Here is a 22,222-nt window from a genome sequence, read left to right on the forward strand (position 1 = left end):
GGTCAAACTAGACAAGCAACCCACCACTAAGTACTGAGAGATGAGAGTAAGAGAGATCCTGGATAAATAAGCCTGGGAAGCTGTCGTATTTTTAATCTCCTTGAAGACATCACCGAGACCAAAAGTAAAATACTGTATCTAACACGAGTTCATGGGATTGAAATGCGTATTGAAAAGGCCAGAGAATACTTTCCAAAAGATAACTGAAATGCATTTTTTCAGCCCTCAGATTTAAGTCTCTTATGTTATCTGAAAGATGTTAGAAATTTCCAAAAATTACAACATATATTATATTTTCACAGGCAGCTGTTATGATCAGCCCAGAAGGCAAAACATGAGGCAGTGACTGCAAAAGTAAATCACAGTATAGAAATATGGTATTTAAGAGCAAACACTGGCTGACTGCTAAAACAAGCTAGCAGGCTTTCCTCCTCCAGGCTTCAAACAGCACTTTGTTCCCTCTCTGGAAGGTGCTTTAAGTCATAGGCCCGTATCACCCATCCAGTGCCTGAGCCAGTCCTCTGCTTTGGTTTACATTCTCTGACGTGTATTATTTACTTTTGTATACATTGTGTTCTATAAATATCTTAATAAGTAGAGAAATAAAAAGGCAGCTTACAGTGAAATGTAGGTTTGAAGGACATGAGGGAACTAGCTGTGTGGCAGGGCTGCAGAAAATGCCATCCCTGTGATGATCCTTCGCGCTCCGGAGCATGATGGAGAGATTCCCAGACTATCAGGGATGGTAACGATTGGGCTGTGCCCTGGGAAATATTCCCAGCTGGATGGTACCAGCTTTGTGAATCACTTACTGAGGGTAAATGACACTCCTGCTCCCTGCTTTTAACTCCAGCACGAGCCACGAGGGCATGACCGGCTACAGCAGAAACAACATGGAGTTACCTATGTCTCATGTGCTGTTTATCATACCACAGAGATTACAGGAATGCAAAAATTATAACGTTTGTACAACTCCACGGTTAGAGATACACGGCTCTGTAATGGGTGCCGGGGGACAGGGCTGTCTCGCCACAGCGCACGTGCCTGCCTGATGCTGCAACTGGTGCTGCCAGCGAGTTTGCTCAGCTCTGCAGAACTGACATGGGAAAGGTAAGTGCCTTTCTAGCACATCTTGCTGGAGAAGGAGGAGACAAAACTGTGAAGAAACACAGCGGGAAGCAACACTGGAGAGACGTGCACGGGCTGTGATGATGCACCAGCTCTGCCTGCACCAGACCAGGTAACAGATTTGTTTGCACAGGAGTACTTGTGCCACAGACCTGTTCTCTCACCACCACAGTTAACAAGGAATGTATTTATGGTCCTTGAACGAACATGTAAAAAAAGCCACACCCCAGCTTTGGGCCTGGGGGTCTCCTCCCAGCATGGCTGATGAGAGAGCCCCAACAAACCATTGCAGCCAGAGCAGGGTTAAATCATGCTTTAATCACACCATGGAGTGACACTGCATTGAGGGACAGAGCAGGGCTGGGGTCGGCACCATGGGGCAGCAGGGCCGGTGCCCAAGAACCCATAGGGAGCACCAGGACAGGCTCTTCTTCCCATCCCACCAGGATGCCCAGGTGCAACAGGCACCATCTCCTTCATCGTCAGCATCTGAGCAGCGCTGGGAGAGCAGCAGCGGGTCCAGCGTCACCGTGTTGGTGCAGCCCCTCTGGCATCACACTGTGGCGCCATGGGTCTGGCTGCCTCCAGCCTCCATCACCATTCTGAGCCCACCCCTTCTCCCTCTCCTCATTGCTCCTTTCCGCCTGTCCCCAGCCACATGGAGCCAAAAGCCAAGGGCAAGTGGGAAAGAGCAGGAAGGGGATGGAGGTGGAGGGGCAGCTAGAGGCCACAGCGGTGGTGTCTGGGCTGCAGGCTCAAATGGAGAGGTGCGACTCCCGCTCCTCTTCCTCTGGAAGATGCTCACTTGGCTGGATGTAGTTGTCCTCGATGAAGCCATCATCATCCTCAGCTTGCAGGTCAGCAGCACCAGGCATGGGGTGGCTCTCGCTGGCCCCCTGGCCTGAGAAGCCCCTGTCCCAGGTGCTGCCCTCCTCCATGGGGCTGCCTCCGATCAAGTTGGTTTCAGGCAGCGGCCGGTGGCGGTAGCTGGCCAAGTTCTTGTGGAAGAGCTTGCACTTGGCAGCCAGTGCAATCAGGATGGAGATGCCGATTGCTGCCACCAGGAAGCCCACCAGGTACGGCCAGCTCCTTCCTCCCTTCCCAGTGGGTGGTGTAGTGGCTGTGGTGCAGGAAAGCCACATTAGGGCATAGCGGGCCAGCCTGTGGCACACCCGGCACCCCCCAGCAGCCAGCGCTGTGCATGCCTGCGGCGTGCAGCCAGCACTGGATTGCTTTCCTTAGGAGCAATATAAATGCTCTTCATCAAGAGCTAGCTACCAAGGGCATGTGAACACTGTGGGGAAAGCTGCCAGACGGTTGTCTGATACTGCTGCCCATCACCATTAATTCTGTGTTCTGTGTAGCTCTGTGGCCTCTGCTAACTTTTCTGTTGCACAGCCAGCAGACACCTACAGGTGGTGGCCACCCTCCCCACCAAGCCACCGTACCAGCCGTGGCCGGTCAGCCTGAGCCCCCGAGGCTGCAGGTGAGAGCAGGGGGTCTCCACCTGCCGTCCCCTCTGGGGTGATGGAGGGCAGGAGGGAGCTACACCTTTCAGACACCTCCATGGCTGCACAACTTACTGTTGCTGTGGGTCACTGTGACCTGCTGCACTGTGCTCACTCCCCGAGGAAACCGCTGCTTCATCCGGCAGCCCAGGTCCTGGGAATCCAGAGCTGCGACCTCCCGGCCCCGCAGCCCTGGGGGTGATGCGCAGGTCACCTGCACAGCTGGGAGACACACAGGCTAAGGTGGGATGGGGGCCTTCGCCCGTCCCCTTCCCAGTTTAGAAAAGATGATCCCTGCTTGCTCCTGGGTTGATGGAATGCATCGCAAGGTGTTCCTGGCTCTGCCCTCCAGCCTCGCCGGCTCTCAGTACATTGTAAGGCACAACCAAAGAAAAAATTCCCTGACCGAGGAACCATGCGAGTTTGTGACTGTGATTAGCAGGCTCCTTGTAAAAGGATAATGCCAAATTCATGAATACTGAAAGAAACCCCACTGCTGCAGGGCGGCTCTTGCCTGGGAACTGAACTGAGAGGGCTGGAGCCTGATCTGGCTCCACAAGAGGAGCTACCGAGTGCTCAGTGGCTCTTGACAACATGGTCACTCCATGTAGATACATATAGGTGGATTTAGGGGCTGAAGTATATGTGTAGCCCTTTTCCCGGAAGAGTGGATAAATTATCCTGTCTGTTGTTCCTAGAAATCTTTGGTATCATGTGTAACTGCAAGTCAGGAACTGACATATTTCAGTTCTGTGTCCCTCAGCAGTGTGGGAGAGGTACCTGGGGAGCCATCTCAGAGCCAGCCCAGGGGTTGGAGCAAAAGGATTGAGCAGAACTGCTGCACCCAGGTTTCCTCCTGCCCGACACTTCTTTTGCCCCCCACCCCTGCCCGCTCACCTTGCCTGCGCCACAGCCACTGCTGCAGAGGGTGCGCGCTGCAGTCGCAGACCCAGGGGTTCCCTTCCAGCCGGACCTGCGGGACTGCCTCCATCAGCTGCAGGCTCAGAGCATCCACAGACACCAGCGCGTTGTGCTGCAGATCCAGGTGGAAAAGAGCTTTCAGCGGCAGGAAGAAAGGGACCTCAACCTCTTGCAGACTGTTATTTCTTAGGAGCAACGTGTGCAAGTTTCCCAAGCCCTCGAAAGCGTCTGTGTGGAGGTAGGTGATGCTGCAGCTGCTCAGGTCCAGCAAGCGCAGTGCCCTGAGGTTGGAGAAGACTGCTGGGCTCAGCGCCAGCAGGGCATTGCTAGAGAGGTTGAGGGAGCGCAGGGAAGGGAAATGCATCAAGAGAGTCCCGTGACGGGGCATGACCAAGTTGTTGAAGGAGAGGTCCAAACCGGTGATGTTGCTTGGAAGGGAACTTGGAGCGTGCAGTAGGCTCTTTCCATTGCAGTTGGCCCATCCCTGGGAAAAAAAAGCTGCTGTCTGACATAGGCTTTCTGAGCTGGGGAGGATCTCTAGACTGAGACTCCCCAGAGGTTCAAATGTCTTAGTTAATTACCCTTGCAGATTTTAAAAAAGCAAAGATACAAACAGGTGTAAAAACCACAAGCTGCCAATTTGGTGTGGGCCAAGGATAAATGTAGAAAGATGAGCAGGCCAAACCAAGAGTGAGAGCAGCCAGCTGAAAGGGAGCTGGGGGAAACACAAACAGATGGCATGGGTGCGAAAGGACTAAGTTATCACCCTCCTGCCCTCCCTTATAGGGCAGTTGTCATACAGCGTCAGCTTGCAGAGGGCCTTCCTCTTCCTCCCTCAGATCCCCATCTCCAGCCCCCCGGGAGCTCTTGCGTGGCACAAGGGCAACCTCCCAGCTGGGGCAGGGATGTGGGTGAGACCCCAGCCCGCTGCGAGGGCAGGCAGGAGCAGGCAGGTAAGCAGGCAGCGGCAGCCAGCCGGGCTGCAAAGCGGTGGGCACCTGCACCAGGCACCTGTGTCAAGAGCTGCTCCCTGGGACCTGTGCAGGATACCTCAGCCCTGCCTCCAGCCCTCCCGCATTTCAGAAGATACACCATGTGTGGCAGCAGCTTATTGCAGGCTGGCTGTGGCTACACCAGCAAACGAACCAGACCAGGGACCATATGCTGTCCCAAAAGGCCAGCAGTGCATGCTGGATTGATCGATCAGCCCACATGGATCAATTTTTTTTCCCCAAAAAAGCAGGGTGCGCAAATTCAAGCTTGTTTGGGGGAGCAGTCCCCAGCATGTGTTACACCTGCCTGTGCGTTATGTGGGATAGGGCCAGCTGCCCAAACTGAAGTTGTCAGAGAGCAGGTCAGCAATTTAAGTTTGGTTGGGCAGGCATGAGCTCCTGCTTGATGCCATGTTTGGGCCCCACAGGCAGATAAGCTGGAAGTTTGCTGCGATCTGTAGTCCTGGCTTTCTAGGTCTGGCTGCTTTCCAGCTAGCCAGCCTTTCTGCCTCCTTGCCTCTCGTGTGATCACCTTTCCTCCTGCTGTTCACCTAAATCTCCTATCAGGCTCTGCTGTCCCTGCTCACTGGAGGAACAGATGTACACTTATAAACCTGGGCTGCTGAGGACTGGGTTATAATGGGGCTGAGCAATGGGGGAGCTGCACAGATCCTGTCTCAAGCTCACATAGGGCTGGGCATGGGGAGTCCGGGGAAAACAGCAAAAATCTTTTGAGGGAGTATCTGAGAGCTCCATGGGCAGGTCTGCCCTGTGCCATCTGCCTGCAACAGCCACTTTTCCAGCCTCCTCCTGGCTCCTGCCGGTGCAGCCGAGCCACTGGCTGCGGCACTTGTCCCGGCGGGATGGGTTAGTTATATTTCCTGCTCCTTGCCAGGCGCTCAGGGATCCTGACCCTACAGTTGCCCTGACCCTGGCTTTGGTCACTGCGTCACCGTGCAGTGAAGGGAGCGAGGGGCTGGGAGCCCCTCGGAGATGTGCTGTGCTGCTGCTCGCCATGTGCTCCTTGTCACCAGCTGTGTTATGGCGGCAGCCAAGAGACCCCCCAGAGTCAGAAATGCCATTGCTCAGGCAAGGCTTTGCCAGCCCTGCTGTGCTTTGGTGAACAGGCTGGACAACGTGACATGTTCAGCCTGAGGCTGGGACAGGGGTGCTGCTGGGCTGGGATAGGGGTGCTGCAGGGCTGGGAGCAGGACAGCCAGACTCCAGGTGTGGGTGACCCACCCCTGTGGCTGGTGGCCACAAGCACAGCACATCTCCCAGCATACTCCACTTGCTCCTGTGGGTTATCATTGCTCCTCGTGTCTCAAGCCGTGCAGAGCAGGATCTGCCTGCCAGGGCCTGCCGCCCCGCAGGTGCACGGTGCCACCACCCCAGCCCTGCTGGCAGGACCGGCAGTGGGGTGCCCCTGCCCGCCCCCAGCTGCTGCCCACACCAGAGCCCCCTCGGCCCCCCTACCTGGTGGCTGAGGCTGCAGGGGTGTCCCGTCACCACCGACCAGGCGCAGAGGAGGCTGCAGACCCCGAGCAGGCAGGCGGGAGCCATTTGGCTCCAGGAAACTGCTGGGCAGAAAAACAAGTCTCAGAGCAAGCGGGGAAGCCGGCAGAGCCGGCCGTGCCGGGCAAGGTGTGGCCACAGCCACACAGCCCGGGGCCCCCGCCGAGCCCCCACACCCCGGCCACACAGCCCCGCAGACCACCAGCACCTGCGAGCCGGCGTGCGGGCCGCCACGGCCCGGGCTCTCCCGCTGGCAGTGCGTGGGTGAAAGGTGGCGGCACCAGTTACACATTAACCACCGTGCCCTGACACCTCTCACCCACTGCCTCCCGTGGCGGGCGAGTGGGGACTGCCAGCATCCGCCTGGCAGACCATGGGGTGCCGTGAGGGTGCCTCGGTGGGAGCAGAGCACTGGGAGGTGCTGGGGGGCCAGAGGAGGATTGGGGCATCTCTGTGGCATCCACCCCGAGATGGCCATGCTTGAGGAGAGCAGCCCCCAGCCACCGTGCCCCCGCTCCATGCAGCCGGTGCTGGGGCATGCAGCAAACCTCAGCTGAAGAAGCTGGGGCTGAGGCAGCAGGCGAGTTTCCTACAGGAAAATCAAAGCCTCACTGGGACTCAGGCGGAAAGGTGTTTACAACGTGCAACAAACTGGCAGGGCCCTGAGCCCCACAGTGGCTCAGTAGTGTTGGCTTTCCAGCATCAGGGAGCTGCTAGTAAAATTTGTGACTTCCTTGAGCCATCCTCTGAAGGTCCCAGAGGATGGGGGTGCCCCACTGCCTCCGGCACCCTCACACAGACCCACCACTCATCAGCAGTGCTCCCTGCCAGACCTGCCATGGAGTCACGGAAAACCAGGGAAATCATGTCAAAGCAGCATCTCGCAGGTGTTTGCTGGCACATGGTTGGGCAGGACGTGCTCCCATGCCCGTGGGAGCTGGGACGGCTGAGAGGCCAAGGGCTGCCAGAGGCACAGCCCGGGCAGGGGAGGTGCTGCCAGCACCTGCTCCCAGCTTGAGCTCTGCAGCAGGAGGGAGCCCTCAGCTCTCTGCCCCACTCACCATTCTCCATTCCCCATTCCCACTCGCAGCAGGAAGCTGCCTGCCAACAAGAGCACTGCGGCTCCGCAGTTTCCATTCTGGCGGCGGTCAGCACAGGGCGGCCCCGCTTCCCCCAGCTGTCAGGAGGCTCCTCCACAGCCACGCGTCCCACCCTTTCCTCAGGGACAGGGCTTCCCAGCAGCACATCCTTGATCCTGTGAGCTTGCACTGAACACAAGAGTAGCCAAGCAGCTGCCTGCTCCCCAGCTGTCTTGACATGCGACCAGGCAGGCTGGGGGTGCTTGGCCACCGCGCTCCTGGGCTGCTCTTATGCCTCAGGGCAGCAGCCCTTAACCCAACGTTGCAGGTCCCCGGGAACCACCATGCACACAAAACAAAACAAACAGCCAGACAAACAGGGCTAGAAAATGTTGCTGAGGCAAACCAGCCCACCGGTGGATTCGCAGGGTGTTTGCGTTTCCTATCAGGAAATGTATCGGTGTGTTATGGTTTCTGGCATCTGGTGCCGTGCATTAAAATATGCAAATGATAACAAAAAGGGGTATTTTTATTACTCTTTTTTTTTTTTTAGCCCATCATGATTCAGCAAAAGATTTGAGGTCTGTGGATTCAGCAGAAATTCAGGTGCTTTCAGTGTGCTGTGGTTTGGGCAGCTGGAGCTTTTCGTGTTGCAGGAGAGCAAGTGTGGCGAGCTGCTTTGGCTGGGCTCGGCTGCACCCAGCTCCCTGGTTCCTCCTCTGGAGCTACATAAGGTTAAACTGGAGCTATAGGGTCCTGGTTGGGTCTCCCCACAAAATCTGCCAGAGAGGTTTCCCATGCCACCTCCCAACCAAGGGGTCTGCACAGGTAGAAACCTCTTATCCAGATGTTCCTAGAAAAAATGCAAGGGGACAAATCAGCTTAGGTTATACCCTTTGATGGATACCTGAGACCTTCTGGGCATCACCTGGTGTGGAGCTCTGATGCCAAATGGTTCACATTTCCAAAAAGAGCAAAGCAACATGCCGGTTCCCCTCAGGCAGTAAGAGCAGCCATGCTGTGCCCTCTGGAGGAGCACCCTGCAGGGCCCGCAGCCGCAAAGCCTTCCCATAACGCTTGTTTGGTCTGTGTAAATAATCCTGTCCTCAAAGTGATTCCTCGTGTCAGAGGACATTTCACAGAGTGCATCATCACTCACGTCTGTGCACGTGCTGCTGGGGGAGCACAGCCCGTGTGTGCTCTCTGGTTGCTGCCTCAAGTGCAGCATGTGTAAGCACACACTAGCATAATGGAAATTACAGTTCTGAGTGAGACTGACCTCTACAGCCAGTGAACTCGGGGAAGAAGCCATTTATTTATCTATTCATGTACCTGTCCCCCTTCCTGCAGCTGTACAGAGGTTGTGGATGAGTCCCTGACCCAACACTCCTGCAATTGAGCTTGGGGTTGGCCAGGCAAACAGGGGCATGTGGGAGTCTGGGAGAGAATGGACAGCAGCAGCGACCAGCCTCAACTGCCCAGCTTCTGCGTGTCCCACTGTGGGCCGGCCACAAGCACGGCATTTACACGATGGTTGTGCCTCAAGTGCCCTGAGAGTCTTCCAAAAACAGAGCCTCTTGCCTACACACAGCCCATGGCAAAACACCAGGCTTAGTTTTTCAGTTAAATGTGGGCAGTTGCATCCAGTGTCCCATCTTTCTCAGACCCCCTCCATCCCTCCCGTCACGGGGTGGTCTGGTGGCTGCGCTGGGGGAGCCCCTGCCCGCTGCCATCCCTCCCTCAGCATGCTGCGGGCACCGTGTGGCCCCGGAGCGCACTGTAAATAGTCGGAAGTGATGAATGGATTTCCCCTTCCTTTCCATGTGTGCTTTAGATTTTTGGCCGGATACAGCATGGGCTCGGGACGCACCAAAACATGAGGCTCACTCCCTGGCAGCCCTGACTTTCACGTGGGAACAACTTGGTTTGTGAAGCAGTGTGAGGTTTGGTGGGTGAAGCTTGCAGTGATTTCCTAGCGAATGCCTTTTATTTGCCAGGTGAAGAGGCCGGAGCCAGCCAGAGACCACGGTGGCACCCCAGGAGGGCTGGGGGTGGGACTCCTGTGGCTGGGGGGCAGCAGGGCCATGCCGTGCCATGCCCGTGCCCATGCTGGCACCGTGTGTGGGAAAGCACGCAGGGAAAGCTGGGCTTTCTGCTGCTTTCCTCTTCTCACAGACATGTTTACTGCAACATGGAGGGTTTTCTGCCCTGGCAGTGGCTGCCCTCTCGTGCAGGCTGGTGAGCTTTTTGTCGCCCTGTCTGTGCTCCTCCCCAACCTCTTTCAACCTGGACAGCAGCCACATGATGGGCCCCGCTGCAACATGGAGCCCAGGTGGGGCCATGCCTTGGTGCCCCGGCTCGTGGCGGCGGGAGGCCGAGGTGTCACGAGGTGTGTACGGCCTCAGTATGGCCACGCGCCAGTCGCCGGAGGACAGCCTGAGCGGGGCAGCTCCTGCCGTCTCCTGGAGTCAGGGCCGTCTCCAAACAATGGGTGGAGAGCAGGAAACGCCGCATGGGAAACAGGATTTGGCTCCGCCGCCGCCGCCAGCCACGGCCCCTTGGCCCCTTTCCTTTCCCTACTCCAGAGAACCCTTCCCACAGCCATCGGCTGAGGGGCTGCGCCGAGGGAATGGGGATGCTGCCGCCTGGGCGGGCTGGGGCATGAGATCCTCTGCATGGTGGGCGAGGAGGGGTGTCAGGGCTCCTGGCCGGGCGTGGGGCTCAGCATGGTTTGGGGAGCCCTGAGCATGCAGCCCTAGCCCCAGAGGGGTGGGCGCCTGCTCCCCAGGAGAGCTGCCACCAGGCAGGGCACCTCAGTGGCCTCTTCGCCACCAAGCCCCGCTCCCGAGCGGGCGGGTAGCCGCAGAGCAAGCGGGGACGGGAGCATCTTCCTCAGCGTGCCCAGGCTATGCACCAGAGGAGGTGGTCCCAGCTGCCCCAGACGCCGAGCAGCAGGGCAAGAGGCAAGATGAGGGGTGCGGGCAGAGAGCAAGGGTCCTGAGCTCCTGTGGAGCCCCTAGGCAGCCACAGCCTCTGACTCCAGCTCCCGTGGCCGAGACATGCCGTGGATTTTCTGACCTGTGCCAGATTCAGGACACGCTCCAAGGACATGGGACTCCAGGTTTATCTTCTGCTTCTTCTCCCACGGCTGGCAGGTAAATCACCCCTTTCCCTCTGCCCCAGAGAGCAGCCCCTGCCCCAGAGAGGCTTGGTGGGACAATGTGGCTGTGGGAGCTCAGTGGTGCCATCAGAGCAGGGTTTGAAGGGAGGAAGCATCCCTTTGTGATCCGCCATTTGGAGACCTCAGGGGCCAGCAGCGCCCTCCCCTGCCTGCCTCTCCCCAGCTTGGGGCTGGCGTGTGGGCAGCTCACAGAAAGAGAGGGGACCCAGGACCCCCATCCTGCTGCAAGCTTGGCTCGTGTTGGAGGGCGCTGAGTTCATAGGGATCTCCAAAAGGAGAGTGGAAATGCCCACCATGTCACCCGGAAGAGTCTCCACCCAGCTTGGCTGTGCCCTGGTTGTGCCTCCTGGGCTGGGGGCGGCAAAAATGTCCTGGAAAGAGGGATGGGGTCTGGCCCTGAGGCAGCTGGCTGTCCAGCCATGACGTGCCCTCATGCTCCCCCACCCCAGGGGCCATCCTGGACATCACCCTGATCGCCAATGTGCAGAGCCTGTCCCACTCTGACTTCTACCTCTCCTGCGTCATGGGGGAGCACGATGTGAGCTACCTGCAGATCGAGCGGGAGAACAAGATTGTGATGACACACCCCAAGACGGGCTTCCAAAACTACCGCAACCGCAGCAACCACGTCCAGGCCAGGGGCTTCTCCATGGCTGACCTGGTGGGCATCCTCTACTGCATGGGACGCACCCCATCCGAGCAGGCACAGGTGGTCTATGTGCACAACAGCCACAACGGTGAGCAGCTGGGGGAGGCAGTGGGCAGCCCCTTGCCTGCCAGCCGGGTCAGTGTGGGAGCTGCCTGCCCTGTGCTTTGCAATCCTGGCACTAGCCCACGTGGTGGGGGGATGGCAGTGACCCATGGGCTAGGTTTGGGGTCCACTGGCACCGGTGGGGTGAAGAGGGGAGGGATGTTCAGCTGGAGGAGCGCAGCCAGGCCCTGCGGAGGTGTGTGGGGACGGGCGGCAGCACAGGCAGCCGCTGGGCTGGGGATGGTGCCCGGCAGCAGGGCAAGGTCCAAGAGGAAGTCGGGCGCCCTTGGAGGAGGTGGTGGGGTCTGGAAAACATTAACCAGGGCGGGGGCAGCCCCTGGGAGCCGTGCCAGCCTCGTGTCCCTGCCACGGGCTCCTGGGGAGGGCAGGGGCGCAGGAGGTAGCACTGAGGCACGTCTCTGGCAGCCTTCCTGGGTGCTTGGCTGCCCCCAAGCTGCACAAGGAGGGGTGAGCTCTGTGGGGGCTGCAGGTACTGCAGGCGGGAGGTGGAGCAGCAGATAAAATTCAGTGTAGGTAAATGCAATGCGCTGTGTGTGTGTGATCCCCAAGGAACCTGTCGGGCTCTCACTCTGGCGAGCAAGATGGCGTGAGACAGGACACGAGCCACATCTGTGCAGCCTTTGCAAGGGACTGCAAAGTCCGTGGCAGAAAGATCTCAACTAGAGGGATAAGAACAGACTTGGGAACCTCCTGGGCTGCAAACCACTGAAGTCAGGGGGCAATTCTGGGGAATGACCAGGATGCATGACCTGCGGTGCCCTTCCCTGGGCATCCGTGGCGTGTGCCGCTTCGTCCCTGCCCACAGCCTCACCAGGGAAGGACAAAGCGCTGGAGGTGCCTTAGCTCTGAGCTGGCATGGCTACTTTGAGTGCGTGCAAGCTGGACTTGGCGTGCAGGCAGGCTCCGAGAGCCAGCACCTGCCTGTGCCTTTTTGTGTCTGTCCTGACACACCCAGGGCTTGGTTTCCCAGACCTTAAAGTATTTATGGCCCTGTTTGTGCTCAAAGCTGGGCTCTGGCTGACTCACAGTAATACTGTGAGAGGTCATTGCTGCTGCACGACCCAGCACCTGGGAGATCAGGAAAACAGCCATGACAGGGCTGCTGGTCCCTCCAGACTCCTGCTTCCACTCACTGCCGCTCACCTGCCCGTGCTGCTGCTGCCTGTGGCTGCTCCGCATTCCCCAGGCTGGCAGTGAGCAGGGTGCACCGTGCAGATTTGTCCCTGCTGTCACCTCCCTGGGCTGCTGCCACTGGCATCCCACGCTGGGCTGAGGCTGGCGGGCTGGCTGGGGGACAGGGTGCCCCATCCCACTCTTTGGTGTCTGCCCATGGGGGCTGGAGTGGACAGGAAGGGCCCATCCCTGTGGAGGCTCGGGGGGTCCCAGTTCCCACATGGGGCAACGGGGAGACATGTCGTAACATCCCAGCAGAAACATGTGTGGTGAGTGCTGGGCTGCACCAGGGCTGCGTTTTGGAGGTGCTAGTTTGCGGGTGCCCGTGTTGCCCTTGGGTGTGAGAGCCCTGGGGGCGGGGGTGACTGCTGCTCAGCCTGCTCCTCCTCATCCTCCTCTTCCACAGCCCACCTCTTCCCAGTGAAGGTCACACAGTCCGTGAATGTCGCCGAGATGGCCACCTTCTCTGCCAGGGTTCTCAAGAGGAAGGAGACGGATGTTATGTGGAAAAGAAATGGCAAGTGGTCCTGAGAGCAGGCATGGGGCTGAGGCTGCTCCCAGCCGGTGCCTGGTGCTGGCCCTGGGGGCGCAGGGGGACCCCGAGTCACCCTCTGCCCCCTTGCAGGCACCTACTACCAGACCACAGACCGGGGTGAGGTGAGGGGTGACCTCGTCGCCCTGACACTCCCCAACGTCAGCGTGAGCGAAAATGGGGTCTACAGTGCCACGTTCATGGGCGACAGCCCTCTCTGGAGTGCCTTCTACCGCCTGATTGTGCGAGGTGAGCAGGGACCTGGCTCCCCAGGATGCAGGGACAGGCAGCCGTACCCTGACCCCAGCCCAGTGCAACCCTGTGTCCCCTCCACTCTCTCTGCAGCCTGCCCTGCAAAGAAATGGGGACCATCCTGTAAGAAGGACTGTCCCGACTGTCTGAATGGTGGCATCTGCCATGACCACGTTGGTGAATGCATCTGCCCTCCTGGGTTCATGGGCACCCGCTGCGAGCGAGGTAGGTACCAGGCTGCCCGGCAGCAGGAGCTGCGCCCAGGGCACACATGGGGTCCCTTCTGCACCCCCAGACCCTGGCACTGTGACCAGAAATGCCACATGTATCCCCAGCACCTCCCCCTCTTTCTGGAGCAGGGCTGGACCATTCACCTTCTCAGCAGGACACAGCTTCTGTACCTGCTCAGCATGGCAATATGGGGCTCGGGGAGCCCGAGCCAGTGCCGAGCCGTGCGCAAGCAGTGCATGGGCAAACAGCAGGTGAGGGCAGACCACACTTGTTTTTCCAGCCTGCCGGGAAGGCCAGTTTGGCCGCAACTGCCAGGAGACATGCCAGAGAGCCCAGGGCTGCAGGGGGCTGAGTTTCTGCCTGCCGGACCCTTACGGCTGCTCCTGCGCCTCGGGCTGGAGCGGCTCCCGCTGCACCCAAGGTATGGGGATGTGGGCATCCATCATGTTGCCCATCCAACCTGGGCTTCCTCTGGGGTCAGTGCAAACTTCTCCTGGGCTGAGAGTTGGCCTGGGCTGGGCAGTGCTGCTGCCTGCCTGCAGTCTCTGCCTGCACGGTTCTGCGCTGTGCCAGCCCCATGCCATGGCCAGGTGTAGCAGTGAGCTCTCCTCTTCCCACAGCCTGTCCTCCGGGATACTATGGCCCTGACTGTGCCCTGGGGTGTGCCTGCCAAAATGGAGGCAGCTGTAACCGCTTCAGTGGCTGCATCTGCCCAGCGGGCTGGCATGGTCAGCACTGTGAGAAGTCAGGTGAGGCTGGCGTGGGGCCACAGCGCGTTTCTGTCCCTCACTCTTGGGTGGGTTCCAGCTTCTTCTTCACCAGTGACTGGGGGGGCCTTCAGCTACCAGTCTCACCAGGTGGCTCAGCAGCCCACTTTGCCTGCAGAAGTAGCCTCCAACCCTATGGAAACCAGGGGAGCATCTTGCCTGGCCCCCTGGGATTAGTTGTGCAGAGAGCACTGCTGAGCCCAGCACGTGGGGCAGGGACAGGAGCTGGACTGCAGCAGCCAGCACCAGCCCCCCCCAGCACCAGGGTCCAGCTGCGGCTAGAGAAAGGTGCCAGCCCCTCTTGCGCCTGGGGAGGAGCGGGAGCAGCCCTAACGCCAATTTCTCTGTGCCAGACCGGTTCCCCCAGATCATCCAACTGGCCTCAGAGCTGGAGTTCAACTTGGGCTCAGAGCCCGTTGTCAGCTGCGTGACCACTGGCAACCCACTGCCTGCCAGCGACAGTGTGGAGATGCGCAAGGCTGATGGCACCATGCTCAAGGTATTGCCGCTTGCCTGGCGCCTGCTTCTTGCCCCTCCGCTATCCCCTCACACCAGCCCCAACCTGCATTGCCCCCAGAAGCACCCATTTCCCCACCAGTCTGCTCTGCAGCTTCAGACCGGTGTGGGTAGCCGGGGGGCTGAGCCAGGGGGCTGAGTGCACCCTGTGTGCCCACAGCTCATCAAAGCCATCATTGAGCTGGGGAAGATCACCTGCGAGTTTCAAGTGCGGCACCTGACAAAGGCAGACACGGGGCTCTGGGAGTGCCGGGTCTCCACAACTGGGGGCCAGGACAGCCGGAAAGTCAAGGTCAACGTCCGAGGTGAGCAGGCAGTGGCACAAGCGGGATGAGCTGGGGCTGCTGGGGGAGGCTGCCACATGGTGTGGAAATGCCAAACCCCCTGCACTGGACTGGGTGGCAGCCATCGTGTGCCACAGTGCCAGCAGACAGATTTAGGTGGTGATAAAAGCCTTCCCTGACAAAGCTAGAAGAAGCCAAAAGGTTGTGGATGTCCCCACATTCTGCTCCTCACTGTTCCCAGTCCCACCAGTGTCATACTCTCCTTCATCCCCAGAGCCACCAGAGCCCCTGACCCCCCCACGGCTGCTGGCCAAGCAGAGCCGCCAGCTTGTGGTGTCACCTGTGGACTGCTTCTCTGGTGATGGACCCATCGTGTCCATCAAGCTGTTCTACAAGCCCAAGGACGACACCTCAGCATGGTCATCCATTGTGGGTATGTGTTTGCCAGGGGAGAGGGGACTGAGGCAGGAGAGGACGGACAGCTACCCAAGTAGTGGGGATCTGGGGTTGGAAGAGGTCTCCATCCTGGGACCTATCCAGTGATGCCAGGGAGGACACCAGAGGCAGGGCAGAGTGTGGGTCACGGGCATGGTTTTTACACGTCCTCTTGGCCAACAGTTGACAACAGTGAGAACATCACCCTCATGAACCTCCGTCCAGTGACGGCCTATGTTGTCAAGGTGCAGCTGAGCCGGCCAGGGCATGGTGGAGAGGGCAGCAAGGGGCCTGAGGCCATCATGGTGACTGAGTGCCTTGGTGAGCCTCCACCTCCCTCACCCTGACCCTAACACTGACCATACCCTTAACCTTGCACATGAGGTTTTGCTGCCTTGTTCACAGAGCCCACAGTCAAGCCTGTGATCGAAGGCTGGTCCATAGAGGAGAAAAACACACTTCATGTCAACTGGAAATTGCCAAGTAACCATGAGCCAGCACATGGGTTCATTGTCCACCTCTTTGACTCTGCAAGGCGGCTAGTCTGTGAGAAAAATATCACGTCCATCTCTGTGCTCTCTGCCCGCATCGGAGACCTGGAGTTCAACAAGGAGTATGGGCTGGAGGTGCTGGTCTACCACTGCACCAGCCTGGGCCCCCCGTCTGACCTCTACAAGGTCATGATCAACAGCAAAGGTGGGTCCAGTAGTGCACAGGGAATTATTACAGGGAATTACAATGATTAAGCAGTTATAAATGTAACAGTGACCCTCTCTAGTCTGGCTGCTTCTGTATCTCATCTCTGACAGTGCATGAACAGGTACTTGGGGGAAATGGGTCCTCTTTTTCCCACTAGACCCAGCAGCCTCCAGCATCAAGTAGCTGAGAAATATCCTAAGCTGAACATGACATTCAGGTCATCACAAGTGATGCTCACAAACACATCTGTCCTCCATGCCCTTGTTCAAGCCTTGATGGACCTGTCTGTACTTGCAGCTTTTACAATACCCTGTAGCAACAAGTTCCTCGAAGTAATTATCCTTTGCATGAAAAAATAATTTTCCTTTGGTTCACTTTAACCCTGCCGCCTGGTAATTTTGCTGGATAGTCACTAGGGCTTGAGGAGATCTGCAGCCTCTTCTGGGGGCACATATACACACATACAGCGCCCCACACGGGTGAGAGACCGTGGGGAGGTGCGGCATCAGCCTGACCAACCTTTCTGGCAGGCAAGGGGGAAGCAGAGCATGAGGCCCTCAGTGACGCTCTGTGCCAGCCCACACATTTTGGGAGGACTGGTGGATGTCAGGCTTGAAGCATGTGAGGTTTTCTCTGCTCAGCAAATTTGAGAGTTTTGTGTGATTTGGTGATTTGCAGTTAAGGACATGGGCAGGCTGGAGAAGGTTCAGAGGAGGCAGTAGGAATGATAAGATGCTCAAAACCTGCCATGTGTGAGGGAGTGGAAGAAAATATCCCAAGAGCTAGTCAAAACAGAGATGTGTAGCTTTACATTCCCCAAGGCTGGGAGTGTTTAATGAGTGCAGTCCTGCCCTGCTGCTGGAGAGCAGCTCTGCCTCTGCCCAAGTGGGGGCCGGGGGTCCCTAGAGGTCCCTCAAACCTGGCACAGCGTTGGTGGCCATTGCCATCCACGGGGTCCAGTCCTCACCCCAGCGCTCAGCTCCTGCAGCACTGAGAGCCCCATCTTGAGTCTGACACCCTCCTATCCTTGTTCCAGGGCCCTCCTCCCCGCGGTTGCTCTCAGCAGAGTCTGTGTCTGACACCGCCATCAAGCTCTCCTGGCAGGTCCCCGAGTACCCCAACGGGGGCATCACCAAGTACATCGTGGAGCTGCAGCAGGTGGGGGGCACCAGTGAGCCCCAGTGGATCGACACCGACAGCGGTGCCGAGACTACCAAGATCGTCGGGGGCCTCAATGCCAGCACCAGCTACCAGTTTCGTGTACGGGCCAACTCCCATGTCCCAGGGGAGTGGAGCCAGCCCGTGAAAGCCAAGACCCTGGGGGATGGTGAGTAGGGTGTCCCAGCAGGCAGGAGGTTCATGGCTCTGCTGGAGCTTGGGCTTGCATCTGGGTAAGCAAAGAGTGTCCAGGGTGCTCATGGTAACTTCGGAGAGTGGCTCTGAAGCAGCAGCCCAAACCCAAAACATTTGCAGGCATCTTCAGAAATCCTGCTCCTCCTAGTCCTGATGGGGCAGGGTGGCACGGTGACAGCATGGCACCCACAGAGTGGCTCTGCCTTGGCCAGAGGGTGACACGGTGGACAAGGCGCTAAAGGAGCAGGGCAGAGCCAGCATGGGAGGAGCTGGTGGCTTGACCCAGGGCTGGCTGGAGGGTCCAGAAACTGGAGGGTTTGGTGGCAGGGCCTGGGCAGTGACACCCTCACCCCTGTGCCACCATGGCCCAGGAGCTTGGGATGCAGTCGTAGTGTCTTCATGGAATCCCAGGATGCTGGGAGAGGGCTGCTTTCTTGGTGTTTGGCCACCTGTGCAACCTGGGCAGGGCTTGGCCATGGACCATGACCCTCCATCCCTCCTTTTATCAGGAGCACTGAGCGTGCCGCCCAGCCTGGGCAGCCAGAGCACCGAGCAGGCAGGAATAGACCAGCAGCTGCTCTTGGCCATCGTCGGCTCCGTGTCCGTCACCTGCCTCACCATCCTCTTTGCCCTTCTGGCTCTTTTCCTTATCAAGAAGAATTTTTTCCACCGGCGCCGCACCTTTACGTACCAATCTGGCTCGGTGAGTGCTGCCTGCCCCTCCAGGACCGTGTCCCCAGCTCCCCACGTCCTAGCCCGATCCAGGCCACGCTCCGTAGCCTCCAGTCCGGATGCATCCAGACCTCACTTCCACACGGAGAGGGTGCGAAGCCCACCCTTGCCCATGGCGCCTGCCCTGCCAGGACTGCTGGGCGGGCAGAGGGGTGCCTGGTGCCCCTAACCTCACCCGCTCCTGTTTGCCAGGGGGAAGAGACTATCCTGCAGTTCAACTCGGGGACCCTGACCCTGACACGTCGGCCCAAGCCACAGCCCGAGCCCCTCAGCTATCCCATCCTGGAGTGGGAGGACATCAAGTTTGAGGACATGATTGGGGAGGGCAACTTCGGGCAGGTCATCAGGGCCATGATCAAAAAGGACGGCCTGAAAATGAATGCAGCCATCAAGATGCTGAAAGGTGAGCAGAGCGGGGAGGTGGGGAGGGTGGGCTGCGGGTTGTGGTTGCAACCATGCTCAGGGCTGAGAAGGGGCAGGAGCCATCAGCAGAGGAGCAGAGGAAGGCCCCTTGTTGTAGGACTGAGGCATCTATCATTGATTTGCTTCTAGAGTTTGCTTCAGAGAATGACCATCGAGACTTTGCTGGGGAGCTGGAGGTACTGTGCAAACTGGGCCACCACCCCAACATCATCAACTTGCTGGGTGCCTGCGAGAACAAGGGTGAGGACTGTCCCCCTCTTCCCTCTCCCCAGACCCATGCCCCATGCCCACCCGTGTATTCTTCTTTGCTGGGAAGAGCCCAATGAGCCCAACCTTCTCCTGCTCCCCAGGCTACCTGTACATCGCCATTGAGTATGCTCCCTATGGAAACCTCCTCGACTTCCTCCGCAAAAGCCGAGTCCTGGAGACAGACCCAGCCTTTGCCAAGGAGCATGGCACTGCCTCCACCCTCACCTCCCAGCAGCTCCTCCAGTTTGCTTCAGACGTGGCCAAGGGGATGCAGTACCTGAGTGAGAAGCAGGTACATGCCCAGCAAACCACCCAGAGCACCCTGTCCCCAGGGGCCTGGGGACTCTTGAGCAGGGCACAAGACCCCCAAGGCCAGCAACAGGGAGCATGTGGCTCCTGCTGACTGTTTGCCCCTTTCAGTTCATTCACAGGGACCTGGCAGCCAGGAATATCCTAGTGGGAGAAAACTTGGCCTCCAAGATTGCTGACTTTGGCCTCTCCAGAGGGGAGGAGGTCTATGTGAAGAAGACGATGGTGAGGCAGGAGTGAAGCATCTCCATGGGGCTTGCACTGATGCAGTGGGCAAGACCCCTGCTGTCAGCAGGAATGACCCACCATGCCAGGACCAGCTGGGTCATGGCTGCCCTCCATCTGCAGGGTATCCCCCCAACCCTGACGGTCACTCTCTGTTTCCCCAGGGCCGCTTGCCAGTTCGCTGGATGGCCATCGAGTCCCTGAACTACAGTGTGTACACCACCAAGAGCGACGTGTAAGTCCTGCAGGCAGGGACACCCGGGCAGGGGCATGGCTGCAGCCACCTCCATTGCCCTCCTGGGTGGTCGGTGCGGCAATGCTTTTGCTCTGGGTGTTGCAGGGGCAGGAGGTGATGCTGGTGCATCTCCCTGGGGAGCTGCTGGCTCGGCCCAAGCCCTGGCTGTCTGCTCCACCCTGGGCTTTGCCCCATGTCCATCAGTGGGGCACGGCTGGGGGCTCCATCACAACCTCGGCTCCTGCCCTTTCAGGTGGTCATTTGGCGTCCTGCTCTGGGAGATCGTCAGCTTGGGTAAGGCTCTTCTTTGTCCCCTGCCTCCACTCGGGTCCCTGCAGGTCTGGTTCTCCTGCAGCTCTGGAGAGGACACCCAGGGACCGTCCCCACCACAGCCAGCTCTGTGTCTCTGGCCACAGGGGGGACACCATACTGTGGGATGACGTGTGCTGAGCTGTACGAGAAGCTGCCCCAGGGCTACCGCATGGAGAAGCCACGCAACTGCGATGACGAGGTGTAAGTGGGCAGAGAGCCCCAGATGATGGTGACACCCACGTCCCCCTGACCCCACTGCCCCACGGGGCTCCCACCACTTGCAGTACCTCCTGCCTGGTTCCCCTCTGCACGGTGGCTGGGGGATGAGCTGGGGTCCCATAGCCCAAACACTCTTCCTGGGCTTTAGTTTCCAGCCTGCTTTGCCCTGTCTCCCACAAACAGCTTTTCTGCCCCCTCTCTCCCTGTGCACGCTGAGCCGCCATCGGCTCTCTGCCCGCAGGTACGAGCTGATGCGGCAGTGCTGGCGTGACCGCCCCTACGAGCGCCCGCCCTTCGCCCAGATCTCCATGCAGCTCATCCGCATGCTGGAGGCCAGGAAGGTGAGTGGTGATGGCAGCAGGAGGGATGCCCGCCCTGCATGGGGCTTGTCCAAATGCTGGAGCATCTCTTGGGTGTGGAGAGGAACATACAGCAGGAGGACCTGTTTGACCCCACCATGGGTGAGGGTAACCCCAGCATCATTTTTTGGGTGTGGGGAGCCCCATCGCCTCCCCCCAGAGGATAGAAAAGGCAAGCATGCCAGCGGGGACGGAAGGTAGATGGGATCACCATCACAACAGGCTCCTGACTGGGGTTTCCCAACAGGCCTACGTGAACATGGCCCTGTTCGAGAACTTCACCTACGCGGGGATCGATGCTACCGCCGAGGAGGCGTGAGGCTGTGCTGGCACCGCTCAGAGCAGCAACCCTGGCCCCAGCCTGCTGGGACAGTGCTGTGGGGACGAGGGGCTGCTCAACCACTGCTGTGGCCAAGCAGCCAAACACTGCTGCCTCTTCCCGAGAGCGTCTTCCCCGCAGCAGGACAGTGACATTCCCTCCCTGACTGCTCACCCAGCATGTGCTGGCCACACTGGCACACTGCCAGCCACCGACACGGCCCCACACTGCTGGGGAACATGCTGGGATGGCCCCCCAGGACAAGCAGCCAGGTGTTTGCAGCAGAGCAGGCAGGAGAGGGGCTCTCTCAGAAGCCAGGGTGCTGCCGCCTGAGCCCACGGACACAAATGCCCGAACTTTGGGGTGAGAGGGAAACAGCAACCCGGCAGCTGCCCGCCCTGCAGCTCTCAGCATGCTCTGGGCTTGAAGTGGTGCCAGTGGGGCTGTGAGCATCGCTGCCAGCGTGGGATGGGGCCACTCCATTGGGCACAAAGGGACAGCATTGGCTATGCACAGCCTCTAGCTCTGTGGAAACCCTTCGGAAGTGCCAGCTCTGCCTTATGGACAATAAACATAGTGCAACAGGCAGACGGGTCCAGAGCAGAGGAGGTAGGGTCCCACCTCTGCCCCTCAACAGCACCAGGGAGCAGGATGCAGGGGCCCGATCCTCTGCTGCTGTGGTGGGCACTCCTCAGGTTCCTGTCCTCATTGGAGTCCTCTGATGGCCCCCAGGGATGCCCCAGCACCCCCAGACAGGCCCCAGGTCTCACCATGCCATGGGGATGAGTTTTCTTAGTATCCAACTGGGATCTCTCCCCGCAGGACTTTGTCCTGTCCCCAAGGGATATGGAGAACAGACTATGTCCTTCCTCTCTGCAGCCACCTCTTGCATGCTTGAAAACTCTTCCTGCAGCTTCCCCTTGGCTGGCTGTGCTTCATGGGGACGGCCCTGCTCCTCCAGCCGGTCCCTGCAGGGCTGCACAGCTCCTCACCCATCCCACCCTGGCCAGCCCTCGCCTGCCCAGCACCACACCCAGGTGCCAGGTCACTGCCCACATCTTGCAAGGGACCGTCATATTTGACCAGCCTGTGAATGTGTGCCATTAGGGTGATCCTCTCTCGTGCGCGGGTCCCTCGGGGATCACCTGGGCTCTGCTGACCTTCCCGTGGGAGCTCCTGTCCCCGGCTGCAGTCCCTCATCCTGCACTGCTGCTGTGTGTTGTATCGACAGTGGGTGGGCTTCATCTGTGTTGGCTCCGGCTTGCTAAGCCCTAGGCGTGCCATCCAGCTGCCCATCCAGCTGTCTCCTGCGGTCCATGGGAAGCAGGGTCTGCTCCTCTGGAGCCCAGTATCTCAGCTGAAGGCAGGGGCATTTGCATTTGCCCTTCTGGGCAAGAGTCTTTTTTCCCCAGAAGGTGTTTCAATGCTGTCAATACCATTTTGATTTCCCATTCTTGCCTCCAGTGCTCTTTGGTGTCAACTGCAGCCATTAGTAAGCAGCC

General features: G+C 58.9%; 2 protein-coding genes across 4 annotated transcripts; one reads left to right on the forward strand and one right to left on the reverse strand.

The window, feature by feature from the left end:
* Positions 1 to 1,883: 1,883 nt before the first annotated feature.
* On the reverse strand, positions 1,884 to 6,112 carry CZH1orf210 (chromosome Z C1orf210 homolog). Its single transcript, XM_065657687.1, has 4 exons — positions 6,026 to 6,112; positions 3,534 to 4,041; positions 2,712 to 2,858; positions 1,884 to 2,248 (listed from the first exon to the last, which is right to left on the reverse strand). Exons 1-4 carry the CDS (start codon positions 6,110 to 6,112, stop codon positions 1,884 to 1,886), a joined length of 1,107 nt encoding a protein of 368 aa, XP_065513759.1.
* A 3,610-nt stretch (positions 6,113 to 9,722) lies between these two features.
* Positions 9,723 to 22,159, forward strand: TIE1 (tyrosine kinase with immunoglobulin like and EGF like domains 1). Of its 3 annotated transcripts, none has more exons than XM_065655988.1 (23): positions 9,723 to 10,298; positions 10,774 to 11,061; positions 12,676 to 12,786; positions 12,895 to 13,050; positions 13,147 to 13,278; positions 13,565 to 13,705; positions 13,905 to 14,033; positions 14,405 to 14,550; positions 14,728 to 14,872; positions 15,126 to 15,284; positions 15,470 to 15,607; positions 15,692 to 15,982; positions 17,022 to 17,312; positions 17,848 to 18,161; positions 18,263 to 18,473; positions 18,623 to 18,733; positions 18,844 to 19,034; positions 19,163 to 19,276; positions 19,441 to 19,511; positions 19,765 to 19,805; positions 19,928 to 20,024; positions 20,284 to 20,383; positions 20,649 to 22,159. In XM_065655988.1, exons 1-23 carry the CDS (start codon positions 10,253 to 10,255, stop codon positions 20,718 to 20,720), a joined length of 3,495 nt encoding a protein of 1,164 aa, XP_065512060.1. In that variant the 5' UTR covers positions 9,723 to 10,252; the 3' UTR covers positions 20,721 to 22,159. The 3 variants fall into 3 exon arrangements, with proteins under 3 accessions (XP_065512060.1, XP_065512061.1, XP_065512062.1); XM_065655989.1 differs by having other exon boundaries at positions 17,848 to 18,041; positions 20,649 to 22,130; XM_065655990.1 differs by lacking the exon at positions 10,774 to 11,061.
* Positions 22,160 to 22,222: the final 63 nt, after the last annotated feature.

Source organism: Caloenas nicobarica, chromosome Z (assembly GCF_036013445.1).
Source record: "Caloenas nicobarica isolate bCalNic1 chromosome Z, bCalNic1.hap1, whole genome shotgun sequence".
Taxonomy (NCBI): Eukaryota; Metazoa; Chordata; class Aves; order Columbiformes; family Columbidae; genus Caloenas; species Caloenas nicobarica.